A 21342-nucleotide genomic window follows, 5' to 3' on the forward strand; every position below is an offset into this window, starting at 1 on the left:
TATTAAGCAAGAATTATAGTTATATATTTATATCTACTTTATCTTTTATCATAACTAAGGAAAACTATAACTAAATTCTTCAACTCCATCAAAGACTCCAGAAGTATATAGAATTACCTAAGTAAACAGTGAGTGCATTGTAAGCAACTTCTGAAACTCTAGAAATGACAGAGACATCTTGCTGCCTGGACAGTCATCCAAAATTATTCAGTAGCATTGGGGCATCCATCTTCAGCCTACAAGCCCATAGTATCCAGCAACTTTTCCATGAAGCAAGAAATTTCAAAGTCAGTTCTGCCTATATTGGCAGTTTGCCAGTCACTTTCTTCTGTATCCTGCAGAATGTCTAGCAGACTCTTTCATGACGCACGAACCCCGAAGGATCGTCTCACCTTTAGGCAAATTTAGCAGTCATTTCTCTGTGGGTCCTGAATGTCCAGTTCACATAGCATAATATCAAGCAGTACAGGCAAGAGCAGTTTCTTACCCAAATGGCTAGCAAACTTCACAAGGAGCCTTTTCGATGCTCATCTTCCTCTTGAAGTAATTGGTGCTGCTGGGAGCAGATGTGTCTCATCATGAAAAGTCCTAACTTCTTAAAACATTTTAAATGCCACATTCTGAAGTTCTCTGAAAGATTTGAAGAATACCTAACTGAAATACATCTTTATATATCTAGAAAATCTAACTAACACGACTACAAATTTACTATTATAGATGACTTTCTATTAACCTATATTTCTGAATTATACATTACATTTTTTAATGAACTGCACAAACACAACCTTAATGAAGAACAGAAATACACATATAATAAAATTGGCCTTAAATTTTTATCAATAAACCAAGATTCATACCAATGCAAATCTCTATAGTATACCCCCTTTAAATGTAAAGAAGCATTTATAAACAATATTTGTGAATTTGGGTGTAGTCATCTCCAAACTGCTTCCTGCTTTTTGTTGTGCAAAGTAATTTTGGGGGGGTATTCACAGCAACCTTTCAGAGAGTCTTGGTCCATGAAACCACATTAGTCTGGATGGATTTCACAGGTTTTCATCCTTTGTAGAAACAAAAGAAGAAACTCTTTTCCAAATCAACATAGCCTTAAACTCAAAATCTGAAGATATCTTTAAAGTATATATGTTGGTTACTTAGCTTCCTTAAAGGTTACATATATCCTTTAAAGTATATATGTTTGGTTACAGTCAAAAAATTCAAAGAAAACACAATAATTTACATAATCCAGACACTCTGTGTATATTCCATCTTTACATAGCTTATTTGTTTTTATTCTATTACTTTTAAATATATTCTTATCTTTTCTCCTTTAATCTGTGACTGTACTCTGTCTCTTTAAAGACTTTGCTTCATTTTTTAAAAGTGATTTCTTTCTTTTTCTAACTCTCTATACTCTTTTTCTTCTCTCTCCCAAACCCATGTACATTTTTTAACCACACTGTGACTAGTTTATAGTCCTTTTATGTCTGAATCTGTTCTAGTATGTATCTAAAATTCTTTTCTGCCCAGGAGTGCTTTTTAAAATGCTAAGCAGCAACTAAGGCTGTTTTGTCTTTTGGCTCTGCCCAGTCCAACATGGTGAGTCCAAGGTCTGTTTAGCATGAGCCATATTCACAGCCCCATTTTCAGACACACAGTGGGTCTATGTTGCCATTAAGCACGTTTTAGCACTCTGTTCACAAACCCCATTTAAATGCTTGGTCTCCTGAAAGAGCCAGTGTTTGTGCCAGTGGCAGGGCCCAGGAAGCCACTGTTTCAAACAGCATCTTTTTTTCTGCTGAATCAGGAAAACCTCTCTTAAACGAGCTGGGGCATGCCACCAGCACAATGCTGACTACCAAGAAGCCAGGCTTATCTCTTTTCTTTTGTGTCTAAAATTACTTTTTAAGCTTTTTCAGGTTTTATGTGAATTTAGTTGGCCATGTTGGTGCATTAATCTGTAATTAAGAGGCTGCTTGTTCAATTCCCGACTGCCCAGACTCCCAAAATAACCACAAGAAACTGTATTAAATCACTGCTTGAACTATTAGCTCTAACTTCTTATTGGATAACTTTTCATTTTAATTTAACCCATTTCCATTATTTTATGTTTTACCACAAGGCTCGTGGCCTACTGGCAAGGTTCTGGCATCCGTCTCTGGTGGCAGGTCCATAGCTTCTCCCTCACTCTACCTCCTTTCTCCCAGCATTCAGTTTAGTTTTCCCCACATATCTCTGTTCTACCCTATCAGGCCAAGCAAGTTCCTTTATTAACCAATGGTATTCACAGCATAGAGAGGGTAATCCTATATCACACCTCTTATCCATTAAAGAGGCAATCCTGGGTGTCTAACATTCCTGGTTTCCCTGGTGCTTATTTGTGAGCACAAGGACATTTTGTGCTTCCAACATCCCCTCCCTTCGAATTTTAAAGAAGAAACAATGACTATAATGGAGTCCAAGATTGAATGCATTACCAGAATGGCTAGCCTAATCAATATAGGCAAGCATAAGAGAATGATAAGAATAGCTAACAAAGCATCAAGGAAAGGGAACACCATTGTAACCATGATGGTCACTTGAGAGATTTTGTGTATTTCTTTCCTATTTTTTAGTGGTGGAGGAGAAAGTTTAATGAAGATATGTGAGTACCCAGAGGCAGGAATACGTGGAAAAGTCCAGAGTAGATATTATCCTGAGTCATGTGAGGAGATGAGGGGAGGAGAAGGGAGAAATGGAAGAGGGAAACCAGGTGCAGCAGCCAGAAGGCCCAAAAGAGAGTAGAAGAAAAGAACTAGATAGACAAAATTGTTGGATTATATAGGAAAGGGAAGCTTGGGGAAGGGCAGCCGAGCCCCTGAGCTATAATTTAGGGTAGGGCTGGGATAAGCTAGCCAGGAAGGTTCTGTGATAGATAGGGACTGAGGGATACAGGGAGAACCTGTGGTCAGGTCCACTTTGATAGTTAATGGACAGACATCTCAGCCATTTGCCCCAGGTCTGAAACGTAACAGCTAATAAGATGACTAAAGACTGCATTAAAACATTCTGAATGCTTGACAGTTTCAGAAGTTCCAACCAGTTAATTTACTAATTAGCCTTGCAGACTTCAATGGAAGGTGCTGGGAACTTTCAAAACTTTTCTCACTTTGTTATGAGAACTTTCAAAGATCCTGTGACCTACATGGCTTGGCCTCTCTGAGGTAAGTCAGCTTTATCACGTTCACTGATGACAGTAGGCCTCTGTCAGAAATGTCCTCTGGGCCTTAGATCAAAGAATGGAGAGAATGCTGGCCAGAATGGGAACTGTGGGGGCAATGGCCTGGAGGCCACTCTGGTTGGCATCTAAAATGGTTGGTTTTTATCCTTAGAGAGACAAGAGTGAAGTGGTAAGAGAGTACTCAGATACTAAGCTGGGTTCTGGGGCAGACCTGGGATTCAGGTTCTCAGTACACAATGTTCTGAACCTTGGATAGGATCACCTGTCACCCCGTGCACGAAGGTACCCTGGCCAGATTGTGGCATTCTGTAAATGGCCTTGCACAGTACAGTGATTTGAAGCAACACTTGATGAAAGAAAAACAATTTTTGTGGGGTCACTCACCGCCTCTGTGACAGAATTCATAGGCAAGGGTCAACTTGTCCTTGGGACCTCCATCTTCAGCACATAGCATGCTACCACATAGGGGGTGGGGAGAGGCAAGAAGGGGGATGGAACACATCAGAAAGATGTCAAGTTTTAGCTCTAAGTAAAATAATGGTGGGTGAGTAGTGTTGGAGAATTGTCTGTATTCTGTCAATCATGTTTTAAATAAATGCTGATTGTCCAGGCAGGAAGTATAGGTGGGTCAACCAGACAGGAAGTAGAGGCAGGGTGATGAGAACAGGAGGACTCTGGGAAGCAGGAAGCTCCTTCCACAGTTCTGCCCAGATCACCAAAGAAGCAAGATTGAACTGCCTGCTGAGAAAGGTACCGAGCCATGTGGCTAACATAGATAAGAATAATGTGTTAATATAAGCTACAAGAGCTAATAAGTAGCCTGAGCTAATGGGCAAATCAGTTCTATAACTTATGGAGATCTCTGTGTGGTTTTCTTTGGGGTTTGCCGGCTGTGGGGAACTGGGCAAGACATAAACCCCGACAAGCCGGCCTTCATGTTGCAGAATGGGGCCCACGTGGATAACTGCATCCACAGAAAGCCTGAGAAAGTTTGGGAAAGAATAGAGTAAGGTATGTTTTCTTGGTAGAAGCAATTTCTCAGGTTTGCTCTGCTTGCTAGAGGCAAGCAAGCACTCTCATTTAAGAGAAGCTTCCTCACTCAGTTTTAACCCCAATGCCTGGGAGGCAGAGGCAGACAGATCTCTGTGAGTTCAAGGTGTGGTGGCAGACACCTTTAATCCCAGCACTGGGGAGGCAGAGACAGATGGATCTCTGTGAGTTCAAGGATAGTCTGGTCTACAGAGGGAGTTCCAGGACAAAAATACACAGAGTACTTGTCTCAAAAAGCCAAAAGTTAAAAGTAAAAATAAAGGAAATACAGGTGTTTTTCCATGTCAGCTATGCGACATATGCACCCCTCAAAAGTGCCTGCCAGGCACAGCTTGCTCTTTTGCCTCCTCTTTCCACTCTTGGCTCCTCTTTCCTTTCTTGCCTCTTCTTCCCTCCCCTGCCTCTTCTCCTCTCTTGCCTCTCTTCTTCCCCTTGTCTCTCTGTCTGTCTGCCTGACTCTCACATGTCCCCATCCTGACATGGCCTTTCACTCCCAGCCTCCTCCCTCCCCCAACAAACCTCTTGCACTAACTCTGTTGCTCAAGGCCTGGCGTACCTTGGCAGGGCACACCGATAGGTAGATTTCTTTTTCATGTATCTTTACAAAGTAGACACCTCAGCCGTTTGTCTGTTTGAAACCTTACATCCCAGCCTTTTTGCTGATAATCGATAAAGATAAGGGTTGATGAAATCTTCTATACAACTACTTCCTGTTTGCACTGAGGCGTCATTGTTGGGGATGGGGATCAGGAAAGCTGGGGTGCTGGCCCTCTCCTGGAAGAGCAGACTGTTTGACTAGCAGCTGTTGGGGTTCTGCAGGACCATGTGGGGTTAGGTGAGTATTGATGTCTCCTCAAGCTCTCAGCTTACTCTTCCCCTTGGGACATCCCTCTTGATAGGTTTGTTGTCTGCCTTGGGATATTTCATTGATCCAGTGCTCTCTTGGAGGCTGTCCTGGTCAGAAGCATGAGAGTGGGAGCCATTTTGAGACCTTGTTCATTTTCTGGAAAGACATAAGTATGATCTCACCTTGCTATTAGAGGAACATCAGGCCCTTTCCATTGATTAGTTTCTAGAGGGTGTTTTTTTTTTCTTATACGTTAGGCTGTCTGGCTCTGGGGAAGCAGAAAAGCATGATCTTTCAAAGTGAAGACTGAAAGTTAGCAGAACTGAATATAGCATAGTATGTGGGGATTTGGGTGGGCATATAGAACCACTTTTTATTTTTTAAAATTTGCCAAGTAAGTATTTCAAATTATTGTTTCACATAACTTCATCTTGTAGATAGTAAGGGATTTTAGTAAGATGACCAATATTTCATAAATTGCCAAAGTCTTCAAAGAGTTTGCTAGTATAAGCAAAGCCATTATCAATTTTTAGTTGTAATAACAATCATAAAAAGAAATGCTTAAATGTCTATTTGACAAAGTCAAATTCTAGATATGACACAATGGTGTTTTCCTGGAGCCACCAGGGCCCCATGCCACACCTGGAGCCGTGCTCAGTCAGAGACTAGCTAGGGAGAGGCACTGTGTTTGCCTGTAGTGCAGCCCAGCACAGATCTCTATACACCTGACAGCAGAGACAGACACAGACAGCTGTAGTTTCAGATGTCAGGCTGATTTGAGAACCTTACTACTAATTACGACTGCAAGTGTGAAATAGTGTATAAAATAATGCCTTTAATAGAGGATGGGCTCTCATGAGCCTCCTCTAACTTCCTGCCTTGCCAGGGTCTGGTCACATATTAGACCAAGGACAAGAGCAAAATTAAAAAAGCAAAAAGTTCACTTGATTAACAATGATCATTAACTTTTAAAGATTTAAACCTAAGGCTATGTGGTGATTTGAAAGAAAATGGCCCCCAAAGGAAGTAGTACTAGTAGTAGGTATGGCCTTGTGTGAAGAAGTGTGTCATTGTAGGGGTAGCTTGAGGTCTCTTTTGCTCAGGCTTCCCTCAGTGTGACTGTCAGTCAACTTCCTTTTGCCTGCAGGATGTAGGACTCTCAGGGTCATGCCCCCTCTGCTCAATGATGATAATGGACTGAGCCTCTGAAACTGTAAGTAAGCTCCCTCAATTAAATGTTTTCCTTATAAGAGTTTCCGTGGTCGTGGTGTCTCTTCACAGCTATAGTAACTCTAACTAAGACAGGTTATAAGATTTGGGAGCTTTAAAATTCAAATAATTTCAATTTTGAACTCAAGAAAGCTCTTCTACTGAAGGACCCCAACTCATTTTAGCCACAGTTATACCGTTTTGCAAAGGTTCACAGCAACGAGCTCAGTTCAGGGCCTCCGGAATGCTGAACAAATAACAAGCTCAGTTCAGGGCCTCCGGAATGCTGAACAAATAACAAGCTCAGTTCAGGGCCTCCGGAATGCTGAACAAATAACAAGTTCAGTTCAGGGCCTCCGGAATGCTGAACAAATAACAAGCTCAGTTCAGGGCCTCCGGAATGCTCCGGAGCATTTGAACCTCAGCAAAGATACCTGAGGTTAGAGCAAGGACAGCCTTATCTGGCTGCAGGACAGGGGATTTATGGACTAGCCTGAGTAGGAACAAAGACTTCAAGGGATGAAGAGAGGATTGCGAGGCCTGAGTCACGTATAAAGCGGGGCTCGTCACGAGTCAGGGCCTGTGCAATCAGACATCTGGTCGCCAGTCAGGGAAGGGGGACAGGATAAGGGGAACAGTAAATCGCTGAGTAGTCCCCTCACTGTTATTTAGGTTAAGAATTTACCACCCCGCATCTCGCTTCTGTAAACCTCGCTTTTGCTCTCCTATAAAAACCCCTCGCTCCAGCCGGACAGCGCAAGTCCTCCGAGAGACTTTGTCGCCCCAGGTACCTGCGTATCCAATAAACCTCTTGCTGTTTGCATCCGGCTGCGTGGTTTCGACTGATCTCTGGGCACGGGGTCTCTCCCGAAGGAAGACGCCCACGGGAGTCTTTCACTACAAGGTAACAGCATACTCAGAAGTACCTATAAATAATCACATAAAATTCAGAAGGAGAAAATAATTGTGTTTTCTCATGTAAGCATGAAAGTACATAATCATCTGGGCAGTAGAGGTGACTGACTTTAAAACCAGCATTTGAGAGGCATAGGCAGATGGAGCTCTATGAGTTCAAGGCCAGCCTGGTCTGCAAAGGGAGTTCTAGGAGAGCCAAGTCTACAGAGAGAAACCCTGTCTTGAGGAGGATAGAAAGAAAGAAAGAAAGAAAGAAAGAAAGAAAGAAAGAAAGAAAGAAAGAAAGAAAGGGAAAGAATAAGACTGTATCCAGCTGATGCTGTAAACAAAATAAAAGTGTGAATAGTACCAAAGCACAGCAGTTCTTGGAGGAAGAGCTGAGTGCGAGGTGCTACCACCGTCTGTAGGCAGTCGATGAAACGAATTCTCAGGCAGTACCAGAAACAATTTAAGGTGAAAACTGTGAAAGAATCTAACTCCTATTGATTGCACTTTGGGTTTAACTCCTTTTGGCCTCCAAGGGAATTTGACAGACATGTAATAGTGTTTGCATTCCTTGATCCTCTGGGGGAGAAAAAACTTTTCTGATTCAAGTTTGGTATTATTTTCTCTTTTAAACCTACCCCAAGACTGTTTAACTGTCATTCTGAACTATTTGTTATGATGTACAAAAGTATGAACTTAGTAAATGACGCTATAGTAGTCATAACATAAAGGAATCTGGGTAGTTGGGATGTTCTGTGCCTAAAAGGCCTGAAATGAAAAAGCCTGTTTTTGATGTCAAGGACAGGATACAAGTCCTTAATTTGCCACTGCTGAGAGCACACCCATGAAAGGATGTGTAAGCTGACCAGGCATTTATAGTCTCAAAACAGACAAGACTGTTTGCAGCAGCCTCCTGCTGGCATTAACAATGCTGTTCCTGGCTTTCCTCCTGGGCCAACTCATCCTGCTCTCTGGAGATGGAGGACCCAGCAGTTCAGTATTAATGACTTGTCTGAATAAGATTGGATGCTTTTTATCCCTTTATTTTCAAGGCAAGGATTCTCAGCTGAAGGAGAGAGCACACTAAACCTTTCTTCCATTTCTCCCTCAAGCTGCTCATGAGCCATCCGTTCCAACTCTCTGTTTGCTGAACTCCATCCTCGAGGACCTCATTCCAAATGTTTCCATCCTTCCATTCCACTCTGTCTATACGCACAATCATTTCTGTGAAGTTAGGAAGGATGGGGAGGGTACAATCTTTTTTGTGGAGCATGTATATAAAAAAGAGCCTTCTGTTAAATTATGTAACCAATCTCTACAGGATTTTTAGTGATAATTTTAAGCAATACCCATGAGCCATTTTCAAAATATCTTAATTGGGGATCTTCTGGATACTGATTATCTATAGATCTGGAGGAATATGCTATGGTATTTGCCGATTATTATCACTGGGGAACAAATAACCAACATGCATTTTGTTTAGTGGCACAATTACTTCTACAGTCTTTTTACCAGTGAGTTGCTTAAGATCTGTCTTTCCCATCATTATTATGTCTGTAATTTCTTGTAAATAAGGAATTACAAATTTACATACAGGAGAATTGTGAATTGTATACATTTCTACACCTTGTTGGCACATAACTTCAGCAGGTGAAGAGGCAGAAAGAAGGATAAGTGATTGCTAAGTGAGGAACTAATTCAATGAACTACCCCTTTAGCAGCAGCATTGTTTAATAAGCCAGGAACCCTCTCTGCTTCGGGTATTATTTTTCTTATGGAATTGAACTGAGATTCCCCAGAAAGCAACTGAGAGAGCAGAGCCAAATCCTTCACAGCTATAGGCAGATAAGGACATTCCCTATTGACATGGCCCAAAACTTGCCATGAGTAACCAAGGGCACACCGTTTGGGAACTTTTAAGCTGAAAAATGGCAGTGAAGTTGTTGTTGAGTAATAATTTACCCTAAACAATTAGAAGGTGGTCGTTTTGTACAAGATGAGGAGCTAAAACTAAATTTTGCTCTTTTGTTTAGTTAAAATGAAAGTTCATCACTCATTTCAGCATTGATTAGACAAGCAGGAGGGGAGAATGCACCCATATGATGACTGACCAAAACTCAGGAAATGTAATCAGCCCAGGCTTGTGTGTTTTGTGTCCTAGTTGCAACTGTCTGCTAGAAGTTGGGCCCATTAATTTTTTCCCCCATGAAGGGACCATTGATCAGTCTCTATTTTGTTAATCTGTGAGGGAAAACAAACAACAAACAAATAAATAAACAAAAACTAACCTCTAATGCAGCTAAGTCATATTTCAAGGGGCAGAGGAGATCCCCACACACCTGCCAGCTCTGCATCTTGGACCCAGGTGTTGGATCTGGTGCCGATCTGTGCTCTGCCACAGGTCAGCTTGAGTCCAAGCATCTTTGTGCTCCCCAACAAACAATCATTGGGGCACACATTCCCACTGCCTCACTGGGAGCCAGGAGTCTTACCACATAGAAGTACATATGTAAATTTTAAAAAATCCTGTTTTTTCACCTGAATTCTACTTTAGCCCTGAGGTTATGGAGCCAGCCTGACCTCCCCACTAATGGCCATTTGTAGGGCCCGGTCTTCCCTGTTCCTTGAGGCCAAAGCACAGGATGCAAGAATTGTTTACACTAACCAGCTTAAATTTCCCTGCTCATTCTGGCAGCCAGAGGGAATTAGTTAAAAGCCTCGTTTCTGTCATTGCTATGATAATTTCACCTGCTAAGAAGGTCCTCACAGGTGCCCTAAATCTCCTTCCATCTGTCTTTCAGGGTTCCCAGCTCGATACCCCCTGCATGGAGGCTCAGGCTGCTGGCACCAGGCAGTCAACACTATGATCTCACTCCCAGGTGAGAAGGGGGGCTCTCATCTTCTTGCCTCCAAGTATATAAGCCTACGTGTGCTGAATAAAGATTGACATATATCCTTTGGGTGTATGATCTGATCTCTCTGTGTGTGTGTGTCTGTTCAACTTCTAGGATAATGATCCAGAGTTGTGGCTGGTACAGGAGGCGTGCCCTGTGCCAGGAGAGTGAGGTTTCACAGAAAAGTGCGAGCAGCAATTGGAGGCCCCCCGCTGGGATTGAAGGAAAACAGCTGCGTTCTGCCGTCTGTAAACTCACCCACGAACATCTTGGGTAGATAGTAAGCCCATAGGAGTCACCCCACGAGAAAACTGGCCAGTTTCGAAGTGTGCAAATGTGCAGGTATGCAAAGGGGGTGAATTAGCTTGATTTTTAGAAGAATGGGTGCCGAAAGGTCTGATCCGGAGCTAAAAGGCCAGTGGGCAGATGAGTTGCTGCTGGATTTCGTGAAGAGGCCAGGCACCAGGATCAAGGTGACGCAGCACAGGAGATCCTATAGACGATTTCAGGGCCCAGTGTAAGCTGGCGCGCTAGTAATAGCCGATGGCCATGTAACTGCGGGCCTCGGACTGACGGACTAGCAAAGGCAGAGGGGAGGGAGCGGAACGGCGCTTGCCCAGAGCATGGCGGGCAGGGCAGTGCATCCTGGCTGCGAGCAGCGGGACACAGGGATCGCTCACAGGCGCAGGGCCAAAAGTTTTCGCCATGGCTAGTAGACAAATGGGCCCACGGGCACACACCGCAGCCGAGGAGGCAAAAGAGCCAAAAAGAGAGAGAATTGCTATGGAAACAGAGAGTGCAGCAACCTTGAGCCCTGGACCTGTAGATGGGGCTCCGGGAGAAGGGCCGAGGCGGGCCTCTGCCTGCGATGCCGAACCAGGAGAGCACCCTCCCCGTTCCTGAGCCCTTAGGCTCGTGCGGGCTTCTGGTTGATCCGGGCGGGAGCTGCGGGAGAAAGACGCAGGGCAACACGGGGCGCCATGCAGGTTGGGCGGCTGGGTGGACCCCACGGGACTGCGCGGGAATAGCCACCTCGGCAGCACCTGAGGGAAGCCATGTCTCCATAGTAACATGGGCGGCGCATTCAGGGTGCACAGAGCGCGGTACGGAAAAACCGGCGTGCCCGCGGGACAGGCAGGGCCCGGGGCGGGGCCATGCCTTTGTGGGCCGTGCCTGGTGTACCGGAGGCAGGCTGCGCGTCCTTGACAGAAACAGCAACAGCCAGGGCGAGTTTCGTTTCCAAGGGAACTAACTCCGCGCTGCTACACAGACCGGGAAAGCGTCTACGGCGTACAACAAGGTCCATAAGACCAAAGCGCGCCATAGCTGGAGAGCCGCGGCAACATGGTTGCCCGTATCCTAGGTAACAAAGGCGGACCAATAGCCTGGGGCAACGGGCGGGGCGAACAATGCTGTGGCTGCTAATGCTAGAGATTTTTCATTTAAATAGTGTGCTGGAGAGATGGCTCAGAGGTTAAGAGAACTGACTGCTGTCCCAGGGGTTGTGAGTTCAATCCCCAATGACCACATAGCAGCTTGTAACTGTTTGGTTTCAAATCTAATGTTTCTCCTTCTTAAAGAAAGGTTGTTTACACATTTTTAGAGGGCTCCAGGCTAGAATTAGGAGAACAGTTTTCTCAAAATTATATTTTTAGAGTAATAAGCTCAACTGTGCCAGATTTAAAACGGTTTATTTAAAACTTAAATCTTGACAATTTTAAATTGGAGATTATTATAGATTCAAAAGTTCCTTAATTATACAAGATTTTAAGTTTATATTTTCTCATAAGGGTAATAATTATTTTATTTAAAGGTCTAAATTTTCGTTATAAATTTGATGGACATTTACATTAAATTCATAGATTATTTTCAATAACATTGTCAATTTGACTATTTTGGTACTGTCTTCACAAAAGAATAAAGATCTCTCCATTATCTAATGGCTTAAATTTCTTATAAGGTTTAAAGTTCTTGTTATACAGGTTTTTTAATTTATGTAATTAGAGTTACTCTAGGATATTTTATAACATTTATGGCTATCTCATTTATCAGACGTGTTAAAAAAATACATTTGGGTTGTTTTCAGATTCTATATTGATAAAATAATTCTGCCATAAACATGGTTAAACACATGTCCTTATGACATGGTTAAGCATCTTTTGTATATAGGCCCAAAAGAGGGATAGCTAAATTTTGAGATGGTTTGTTGCCTAATTTTCTAGAAATGCAGACTGTGCCAATTTACATTTCCACCAATGGTGGAGGAGTTTCTCTTAAGTATAAGTTATGAGCAATATTTGATCTTGGTCATGTCGTAGAAATAAGATGGAGTCTCAAGAGTTATTTTGATTTACATTTCTCCTAGGGTTAAAGATGTCGTATTTGAGGATTTTTTAAATGTCTTTCAGTCATTTTTAAGTTTGTCTATTGAGAGTTTTCAGTTTAGATTCATTGCAAATATTTTAATTTAATTATTCTCTGGAGGACTATTTTCTGGAGTCCTTATATTTTTTATATGGATTGATGACTGATAAAGATTTTCCAAGTCTTTAGCCAGATATGTCTTGTTGACTGTTCTGTGCTATACGGAACCTTCTCAGTTCTACAGATCTTATTAACTATTTCTCTAATGTTGATGGGAGACTTATGTGCACCCATAAAGATAACAATTTAAATAATTCTATCCAGTTGTGTGAATGCTCACATACTGGATCAGATAATTATTTTCTGCCCCTGGAAAAGTTCCAGGCGGAGCTGATTCTAAGACATGTTTCGAGGTTGGCTATTCAGGCCAATTCAAAGGCCTGCTGCAGTGGTGCAGGCCAATAGGATTTGCTCATTGGAACAGAGACCTATAGGTCTCTGTAAGTTCAAGACCAACCTTCCAGTTCTGGCTGTACTAAATTTTAACCTGAGTTTTTATTTACTCTTAAGTGTTAATTTGGGAGAAGAGTTTTGTTTATGTTTTTTCTAGGAATGCTGACATCCACCTGGGTACTGCTACATGCTGTACATGGCTGTGCTGTACATCTGTCCAGAAGCCTGAGGACAAAGCCTCTGCTGTGGAGCTGTCTAACCTGATTGCTGCGGAGCTGGCAGTTTCCTGAAAAGCTATCCAGTACCCGGATTCATCCTCCCCCAGCTCCCTACCCTTCATCTATCAGTCATTGCTGTATTGTTGTTCCTGTACAATTGCTGTACTGCTGGATTTCCCCTTGATTTGTCAGTTATTGCTTGCTATCAGTTTTTCTTATCCTGTCTACTGATTCTGGGCACTATGAGTAACTTCTCAACGCAGGTTAAAATTCCATGGCCATTCAATTTAAGCCAAATTCACAATTGGATACTGTAGTTAATCTTCACAAACTGGGTGTGGATTTTTGACCTCTGCTGGTCACAGGAAAAGATTTTTGCTGCTTTTTCTTGGATCCGGGAATACAAAATTTAATAATTGGCTGTCATTTAGTCTGACTAGTTATTCCAGGGGCTCCATTCATTGGTGCTGTAGCCCTACTCAAGGGGCTCTATTCTGAGCAGATTTTTCAGAAATTGTGCGGGCACAATTTCCTTTGGGAATGCTTATATATGCTGAAGTGTGACCTTCATGAGCCATGAAGTCAAAGTCAGGACTACTCAGGTAAAGTCCTTGTGGCATTCGCCTCAAAGTATCTTTCAGCTTAAAACCAGCTAAACTAGCTGGTGCATGACATTTAGCCAAAGACAGGTTTAATTTCCATGGGCAGGCAATTCCAACCTAAGACATGGGGTGTGTCTGGACCTGGGCATCGTCCTGGTAACGGGTCAGGGATTAGCCTGGCTCCCAGCAATGCCTAAGACAGCCTACTATCATCATATTTTATATAAAAGGGGGACATGTAGGGCCCTGTCTTCCCTGTTCCTTGAGGCCAAAGCACAGGATGCAAGAATTGTTTAAGCTAACCAGCTTAACTTCCCCTGCTCATTCTGGCAGCCAGAGGGAATTAGTTAAAAGCCTCGTTTCTGTCATTGCTATGATAATTTCACCTGCTAAGAAGGTCCTCACAGGTGCCCTAAATCTCCCTCCATCTGTCTGTCAGGGTTCCCAGCTCGATACCCCCTGCATGGAGGCTCAGGCTGCTGGCACCAGGCGGTCAACATTATGATCTCACTCCCAGGTGAGAGGGGGGCTCTCATCTTCTTGCCTCCAAGTATATAAGCCTACGTGTGCTGAATAAAGATTGACATATACCCTTTGGGTGTATGATCCGATCTCTGTGTGTGTGTGTGTCTGTTCAACTCCTAGGATAATGATCCAGAGTTGTGGCTGGTACAGGAGGCGTGCCCTGTGCCAGGAGAGTGAGGTTTCACAGAAAAGTGCGAGCAGTGGTTATTTCCGTGTCCCTCTATTTGTTGTCATGTAATAATATACACAAGGTGAAAGGGCTCATGGAAATTGGAACTGAACACAGTGAATAAGCTCCTTTACCTTGGGAGGGCCTCTTAAACTCCTGATGCTATCGAGAGACCTGGAGTCCTACTGACAGTTCCACAAGAGTCTACACCGTGCAGACTTTTCCATGAGAGAATTCAAGAGCTACAAGACCCTGACTGTGGGGTTAATCGTTCTGATTTTGGTAAGTACTTTCCTTGCCTCTTAAAGGCGTCATAATTGCTTCTCTGTGTTTGGATTGGTTAATGCTTTAACATTAGAGAGTGGACTGAGGGAAGCATTCATTCTTCCTCCTCCCACCCCTGAGAGACATCTGGGAGCATCAGCTGCAGGGGAGAGCATCATCTAAGAAGTGTGTGAGCAGCTGTGTGTTGGTGTCATCAGGGAATCTAAAGTCAGAAGTTTTTAGGAAGTCCCCAAGGAGAAAAAATAGGAGCGAGTATATGGACTTTGGTTGGGATGAAATGACCAGATATTCGCTTCTCCGAGGTAGGGCAGTGCCAACAGACAAAAGAGCAATTCTACCTAAGTCTAGATAGCTTAATAAGGGGGTTTATTGGGCTTACTTAAGGAGCACATATAATCTCCAAACAAACACATCAACAAATGGGCTCCACAAACAACTTCCCTATAGCTGCGTAAATGGAGTTCCCCCTGCTCCAGCTGCCACCTTCTGCATGTTCCAGCCCCTCCAGACACTGCGAGAAGCTGGAGCAGACCTGCAGAGAACTGGAAAAGGTTCAGGGTGGGGGCAGCTGAATTCCAGGGGAGGATCTAACGACCCTCCCCCAGCCGTTCTTCCACAGGCAAAAGTCTAGAGACTGCCTGGACCTTGTTGAGGCAGACTTGCCTGTCATCACAGCGGTTCTGATGGAGATGGTTATGGCCCTGTTCCACATCAGCAATTTGAGATCTCAGTTCTCTTGACTTTAGAAGATGTTGTTCTCTCTGACCCAGTTCAAGAGAACGAAGTCTTTTGGTGTCTGCTTCTGCTTTTATCCTGAAGGGAAGTAAAGTCAGGGAACAGAAAAGGTCTTGTACACACACACACACACAGGACTGGGTGGGTAAAGGGGGCAGTGAGAGTGAGAGAATGGTAGACAGTAGTGGGGTGAATATGGTCCGTATGCATTGCATATGTGTATAACTGACACCGTAAATAAGAAAGAAATTAAACCCTTCCTGGAGCAAAAGCAAGAAGCATGTGACCCAGTGTTTCCTCTTTGAAGCTGTGTACAAAAAAAGTCTAGACTGTTTGGGAGGAAGTTCTTCCTGTCTGTCTGTCGAAAGTGAAATTTTAGGTCATAGGATGTTGTTATTATTTAAGCAGCAAGGTTTTATTGGTTTTTTTTTGGTATGAAAGTATAGGTTTCTTATCTTTTCTAGAAAATGTATAATTTGAAATATGAGAAGACAAATTGGACATGATTCTGAGAGAAATAAAAGAGTGAAAAGGATTAAGAAAAAATGAATTCCTTCTTTCCAACAATGTTGATTTCTGATTTCATTTTCATAGCAATTTCATGTTGTGTGCCCTCCCTTCAACTTTTGCACACCTTTGTACATACTCTTTGTACATACATCCAATGTCCAAAGAGGTTAAAGACACATTAACATACATCCAATGTCCAAAGAGGTTAAAGACACACGTCTACGTGACTATAACCCAGGCAAGCCGGAGATGGTAGCCTTCCATGTGGAGTCCCAGACTTTGGGAGGCAGAGAAAGAGAATTATGAGTTGGAGGCTGACCTATGGAACAAGCTCCAGGCCAGTTCCTAAAACCTGTCTTAAAAACGCCCAAAGAAAGGGGAGAACAAACGTAAAAGTAATCCCTGTAGTGCAGGCAGTTCAGAAGGGCTTCCCTCTCCCTGGATCTACAGGCTGTTTAATGGACTCTGCGGGGAGAGGAGGAGATTTCCTTCAGTGGTGGAGCCATTGGGAAGTTGTCTATGCACTTGTTAGTCACCTTAATCAAACTTGGGTGTTCTGTGCTGTGTGAGGAGGATGAAGAAAGAGGTTGGGCACTCCAAGATGAATTTTTAGGCCTGTGTAGCAGCAGGCAGGTCCAGCCTCTTATGGACTGTGTAGAAAGGGTTCTTTAAAAGGGGCTCTTTATTGCCCTTTTCTGTTTATTAACCATGTTTCTGTTTGTTAAACATTTCTTTCGGAGTGAGATTAGATCTTTCTATAACTGCTTGCCCTGTCGGAATGTGTGGTATTCATGTAATATCCTTTATGTTGTAATATGTAAAAACTATTTCATTTTGCCAGAGACATATGCTGGGGCAAAGAAATTTTCTTTACTTCTTCAAACATTTTCTCTAAGGTATCTGCATCTTAATCATTTAGTAAGATATCATCCATATAATGGTAAATTATAGATTGAGGACATTGATTATGAATTATTTCCAATGACTGTTGTACAAAATATTGACATAAGGTAGGGTTGTTTAACATTTCTTGTGAAAGAATTTTCCATAATATCTTTTAACAGGCTGGGCGTTTTTATAAGTAGGCACTGTGAAGGCAAATTTTCCTCTATCCTATTCCTGTAAAGGTATAGTAAAAACACAGTCTTTTAAGTCAATCACTATAATAGGCCATCCTTTAGACAACAGGGAAGGCAAGGGAATTCCAGACTGTAAAGAGCCCATTTGCTGAGTCATGCTATTAACAGCTCTTAGACCTGTTACCAGTCTTCATTTCCAGATTTCTTTTTAATGACAAATACAGGAGAATTCCAGGGACTGCTCAAGTCTTCTATGTGTTAAGCATTTAGCTGCTCCTGTACCAGCTGTTCTAAGGCTTGTAATTTTTTTTTTTTTTTGGTGTAAAAGGCCATTGATCCACCGAGACAGTTTTGTCAATTAACCATTTTAAAGGTAGAGCTGTTGGTACCTTTAAAAGATCAGCAGCTGTTGTGCCCTGTTTTTGAATGGTTGGTGACTGTTCATTATAATACCACTTAATATTTTTCTCAGAAACATGTTAGTTTATGGTTTGTTTCTGAGGTTGCAGGACTGCTAATCTGGGTTTTCCATTGCTGTAACAAATCACATCCATATAAATTCATTGCTATGTTAACCATATATGACTTTAATTTTCCTCTCTATCCTTTCATCCCAATAAATTCTGGGAAGACAACTGGGAATTTCTAAGGAGGGAATCAGTTTAAAAAAAATTTCCCAATTAAAAGTGGGAAATATTACAATGCAGGCGGTTAGGTTTCTGTATAGTTCCACAACGGATGCTTTGAAAATGGAACAGTTAAATGAAGGGAAAATCAATTTAGCTAGGATTGACATAACTTCATCACTTTGGTAATTCATGTTTTGTCCCTAAAAATGTTGCTGGATATTGATGCCAAATGCAAAAAAAAATTAACTGATAAGATGCAATCTTTAGAAAGTGAAGTGTGAAGCTGACTGTTGCTGCATAGCATGGCTGGGCAGAGAGAACACATGGTTCACCACTTGGCTGAAGGCAGCTGCAGCTGATGGCGTGTAGATGTGAGCTGAGAGTATGTGGCAATCACAGCAAGGATAGAAGCTCCAGTGAGTGTCAGGAGGCTGACCTAGTGAGGTAATGGCAAAAAGGAGTGGGATCCATGGGAAGAAGGAGGCAGTCGTCTGAAAATCAGACACAGGCGAATGTACAGCAGAAGCATATGTGGCAAGAGTTGCCTGAAGAGCTGCTGTTTGGAGCCCAGGCATCTCTGGAGGTTGGGGCCTGTGGAATTCAGGAGGCATCTGGAGGCTGTTATAGAGAGGTTGCAACAGGAAAATCTCAGACTCACTCAGAGGGCTTGGGGCAGGAAAGAAAAAGCTAGCTGCAATGTGGCAAGTCTAGTGAATATGGCTCTGGTGGCAGCAAAACCAGGGGTGGGGGGATGTGAGCGGCTATCTTGTGACTTTATGCCTTGAGTTGGGTTGCCAGATGATGTATTTATCTAATTATTCTTTATCAATAAAAAAAAATCAGGAGTCAGATATTGGGGTAAGAACCGGAATGATCATAGAGGCCGTGAAGAAGCCACCAGTGACCTCCTGTCTCTTCTGTTCCTTCATCCAAAAGGGCTGAGATCCTCCCTCAGCCCTGCATTACTACTTCCTGTCTCTTATCTGTCCTCAGTCCTCTAAAGCCTCTATGGTTAATTTTGGTCAGCTAGTGGCTAGCTCCACCCTCTGGTTGTCTCAGAAAACAATCAAGAAAGCAAGCAAACAAACAAAAACCAGAAAGAAAGATAGAAAAACTGGTCTTTTGGTGCAATCCATTAATTAATTAATTAATTTAATGTACCCTATGAGTGCAGGTGCCAATGGTGGCCAGAAGAGGGCATCAGTTCCCTCTGGAACTGGAGGTAAAGGCAGTCTTGAGTCACCTGAGGTGGGTGTTGGGTACTGAACATGGATCTTCTGCAAGGGCATTGCTCTTAACCATTTGCTGTCTCTCCAGCCCCTCTGCTCGTTTTTGATTGAGTTAAATTGCCTACGTTTTCCTTATCAACTTATAAATATTATTTGTAAATGCGTGTCTGTCTGTGGGGTGTTATATGCACATAAGTTTGGGTGCCTACAGAATCAGAAGCTGGTGTCAGACATCCTGGGGCTAGAGTTACAGCAGGTTCTGAGGCATCTGACAAGGGTGCTGGGAACTGATTTTTTTTTTCCCTTAGACAAGGTTTCTCTGTAGCTTTGGAACCTGTCCTGGAACTAGCTCTTGTAGTCCAGGCTAGCCTCAAACTCACAAAGATCCTCCTTCCTCTGCCTTCCGAGTGCTGGGATTAAAGGCATGCACCACCACCGTCCATCGGTGATCTTGGATCCTATGCAAAACACTACCTTGCAGTGGCATTTCATTTGTATTTTAATAAATAAAGCTTGCCTGAAGATCGGAGAGTAAAACAGCCCCACTGATCAGCCTTACAGACCAGGCAGTGGTACCACACACCTTTAATCCAGTAGCCACACTAGTTTACCATAGAAACCGAGTGGTGCATGCCTTTAGTTTCAGACTAAGGTCAAGGTAAGAGCCAGTGGCTGGCTGTTTTGCTTTTCTGACCTTCAGGTTAAACCCCAATTTCTATCCCTGAGTTTTTATTAATCGTGCTTCAGTACCTGATCTTAACTGTTGATCCATCTCTATAGCTCCAAGTCCTTGATTTTTTTATTGTTTACATATTTATTGTTTAGATATAATGGTCTTCTTCTGAAGCCCAAGCTGGCCTTGAACTCAGGATCCCCTTGCCTCCTCCTCCAGGATTACATACATGCATGTACTACCACTGGCTCAAAGTTTTCTTGTTATTAACTATATACTTGTCTTACACGACGCATTTGGGACATAACCCTGCTTGTTCCTGATTATTTGAAAGCATTGCTTTTCCATCACATGATCATAGAGTGTGGGTCTATTCTAGGCACTCTGTTATACTGTTCTATTTATTTATTCTTGCACCAATAACTCATAACTTTAATGACTTCAGATCTTTTAAGACTTTCTTTGGTGTGTGTGTGTGCATGTGCACTTAGGGGTTATGGGTCTATTTAAATTGTGTATCTGTTCTTAATGTATTCCAGAAAATAGTCTGTTTTCTTTAAACTTTCCAATATTGTGGGGTACAAGCTTTTTGATTGTCTGTATTTCCTCAGTGTTGTTATGTCCCTTCTTCATTTCTGATTTTATTAATTTGCATATTCCCTCACTGCTTTTGGTTAGTTAGGATAAGGGATTGCCTATCTTGTTTATTTTCTCAAGGAACCAACTCTTTGTCTCATTGTTTCTTTGTATTGTTTTCTTTGTTTCTATTTTATTGATTTCAGCCCTCAATTTGATTATTTCCTGGTATCTACTCCTCCTGGGTGAGTTTGCTTCTTTTTGTTCTAGAGTTCTCAGATGTGTTGTTATGTTGCTTGTGTGAGATTTCTCCATGTTCTTTATGTAGGCATTTAGTGCTATGAACTCTCCTCAACACTGCTTTCAACGTGTCCCATAAGTTGGAGTATATTCATTTTCATTGAATTCTAGGAAGTCTTTAATTTCTTTTTTATTTCTCCCTTGGCCCAGGGGTGATTCAGTTGAGCACTGTTCAGTTTCCTTGAGTTTGTAGGCTTTCTGCAATTACTGTGGTTGAATTCTATGTTTTAGCCACAGTGATCAGATAAGATACAGGGGCTTATGCCATTTTTTTTCTTATCTGTTGAGGTTTGCTTTGTGACCAAGTATGTGGTCAGTTTTTTTTAGAGAAGGTTCCATGAGGAGCAGAGAAGATATATTATTTTGTGTTTGGATGAAATGTTCTGTAGATGTCTGTTAAGTCCATTTGAATCAGGACATCGTTTAGTTCTCTTATTTTTTCTGTTAAGTTTCTGTTTGGAAGATCTGTCCATTTGGGAGAGTGAGGTGTTGAAGTCTCCTACTATTAATGTGTGGGGTTTGATGTGCAATTTAAGCTTTAGTAATGTTTCTTTTACATATGTAGATGCTCTTGTATTTGGGGCATAGATGTTCAAAATTGAGACTTTGTCTTGATGCATTTTTCCTGTGATGAGTTTGAAGTGTCTTCCTGCATTTCTTTTCATTGACTTTAGTTTAAAGTCTATTTTGTTAGATATTAGGATAGCTACATCCTCTTGTTTCTTAGATTCATTTGACTGGAAAATCTTTTCCCAACTCTTTACTCTGAGATACCATTTGTCTTTGAGTTTGGGGTCCATTTCTTGTATGCAACAGAGGGATAGGTCTTGTTTTTGTATCTATTCTGTTCACCTGTGTTTATTTTATAGGTGGAT

The 21342-nt window shown here is 42.3% G+C and overlaps 1 protein-coding gene and 1 long non-coding RNA gene across 3 annotated transcripts in view; one reads left to right on the forward strand and one right to left on the reverse strand.

Annotated features, from left to right (window-relative positions):
• Window positions 1–10515, reverse strand: LOC148123116 (uncharacterized). Its single transcript, XR_015737275.1, has 4 exons — window positions 10379–10515; window positions 7118–7252; window positions 3605–3675; window positions 1–630 (listed from the first exon to the last, which is right to left on the reverse strand). It is a non-coding gene; the product is annotated as an uncharacterized LOC148123116 (long non-coding RNA).
• LOC146895485 (NXPE family member 3-like) overlaps window positions 10327–21342 on the forward strand; it is a 22812-nt gene continuing 11796 nt past the window's right edge. The window contains exons 1-3 of one of the 2 annotated variants that reach the window (XM_087903398.1): window positions 10327–10462; window positions 13095–14274; window positions 14403–14733. In XM_087903398.1, the coding sequence (XP_087759524.1) occupies window positions 14677–14733 (57 nt within the window). In that variant the 5' untranslated portion in view covers window positions 10327–10462; window positions 13095–14274; window positions 14403–14676. Of the gene's footprint in view, window positions 10463–11199; window positions 11484–13094; window positions 14275–14402; window positions 14734–21342 lie in introns of those variants that run through there. The other variant, XM_087903399.1, reaches the window with a different exon arrangement.

This window comes from Myodes glareolus, chromosome 2 (genome assembly GCF_982192425.1).
Source record: "Myodes glareolus chromosome 2, mMyoGla1.1, whole genome shotgun sequence".
NCBI classification, from domain to species: domain Eukaryota; kingdom Metazoa; phylum Chordata; class Mammalia; order Rodentia; family Cricetidae; genus Myodes; species Myodes glareolus.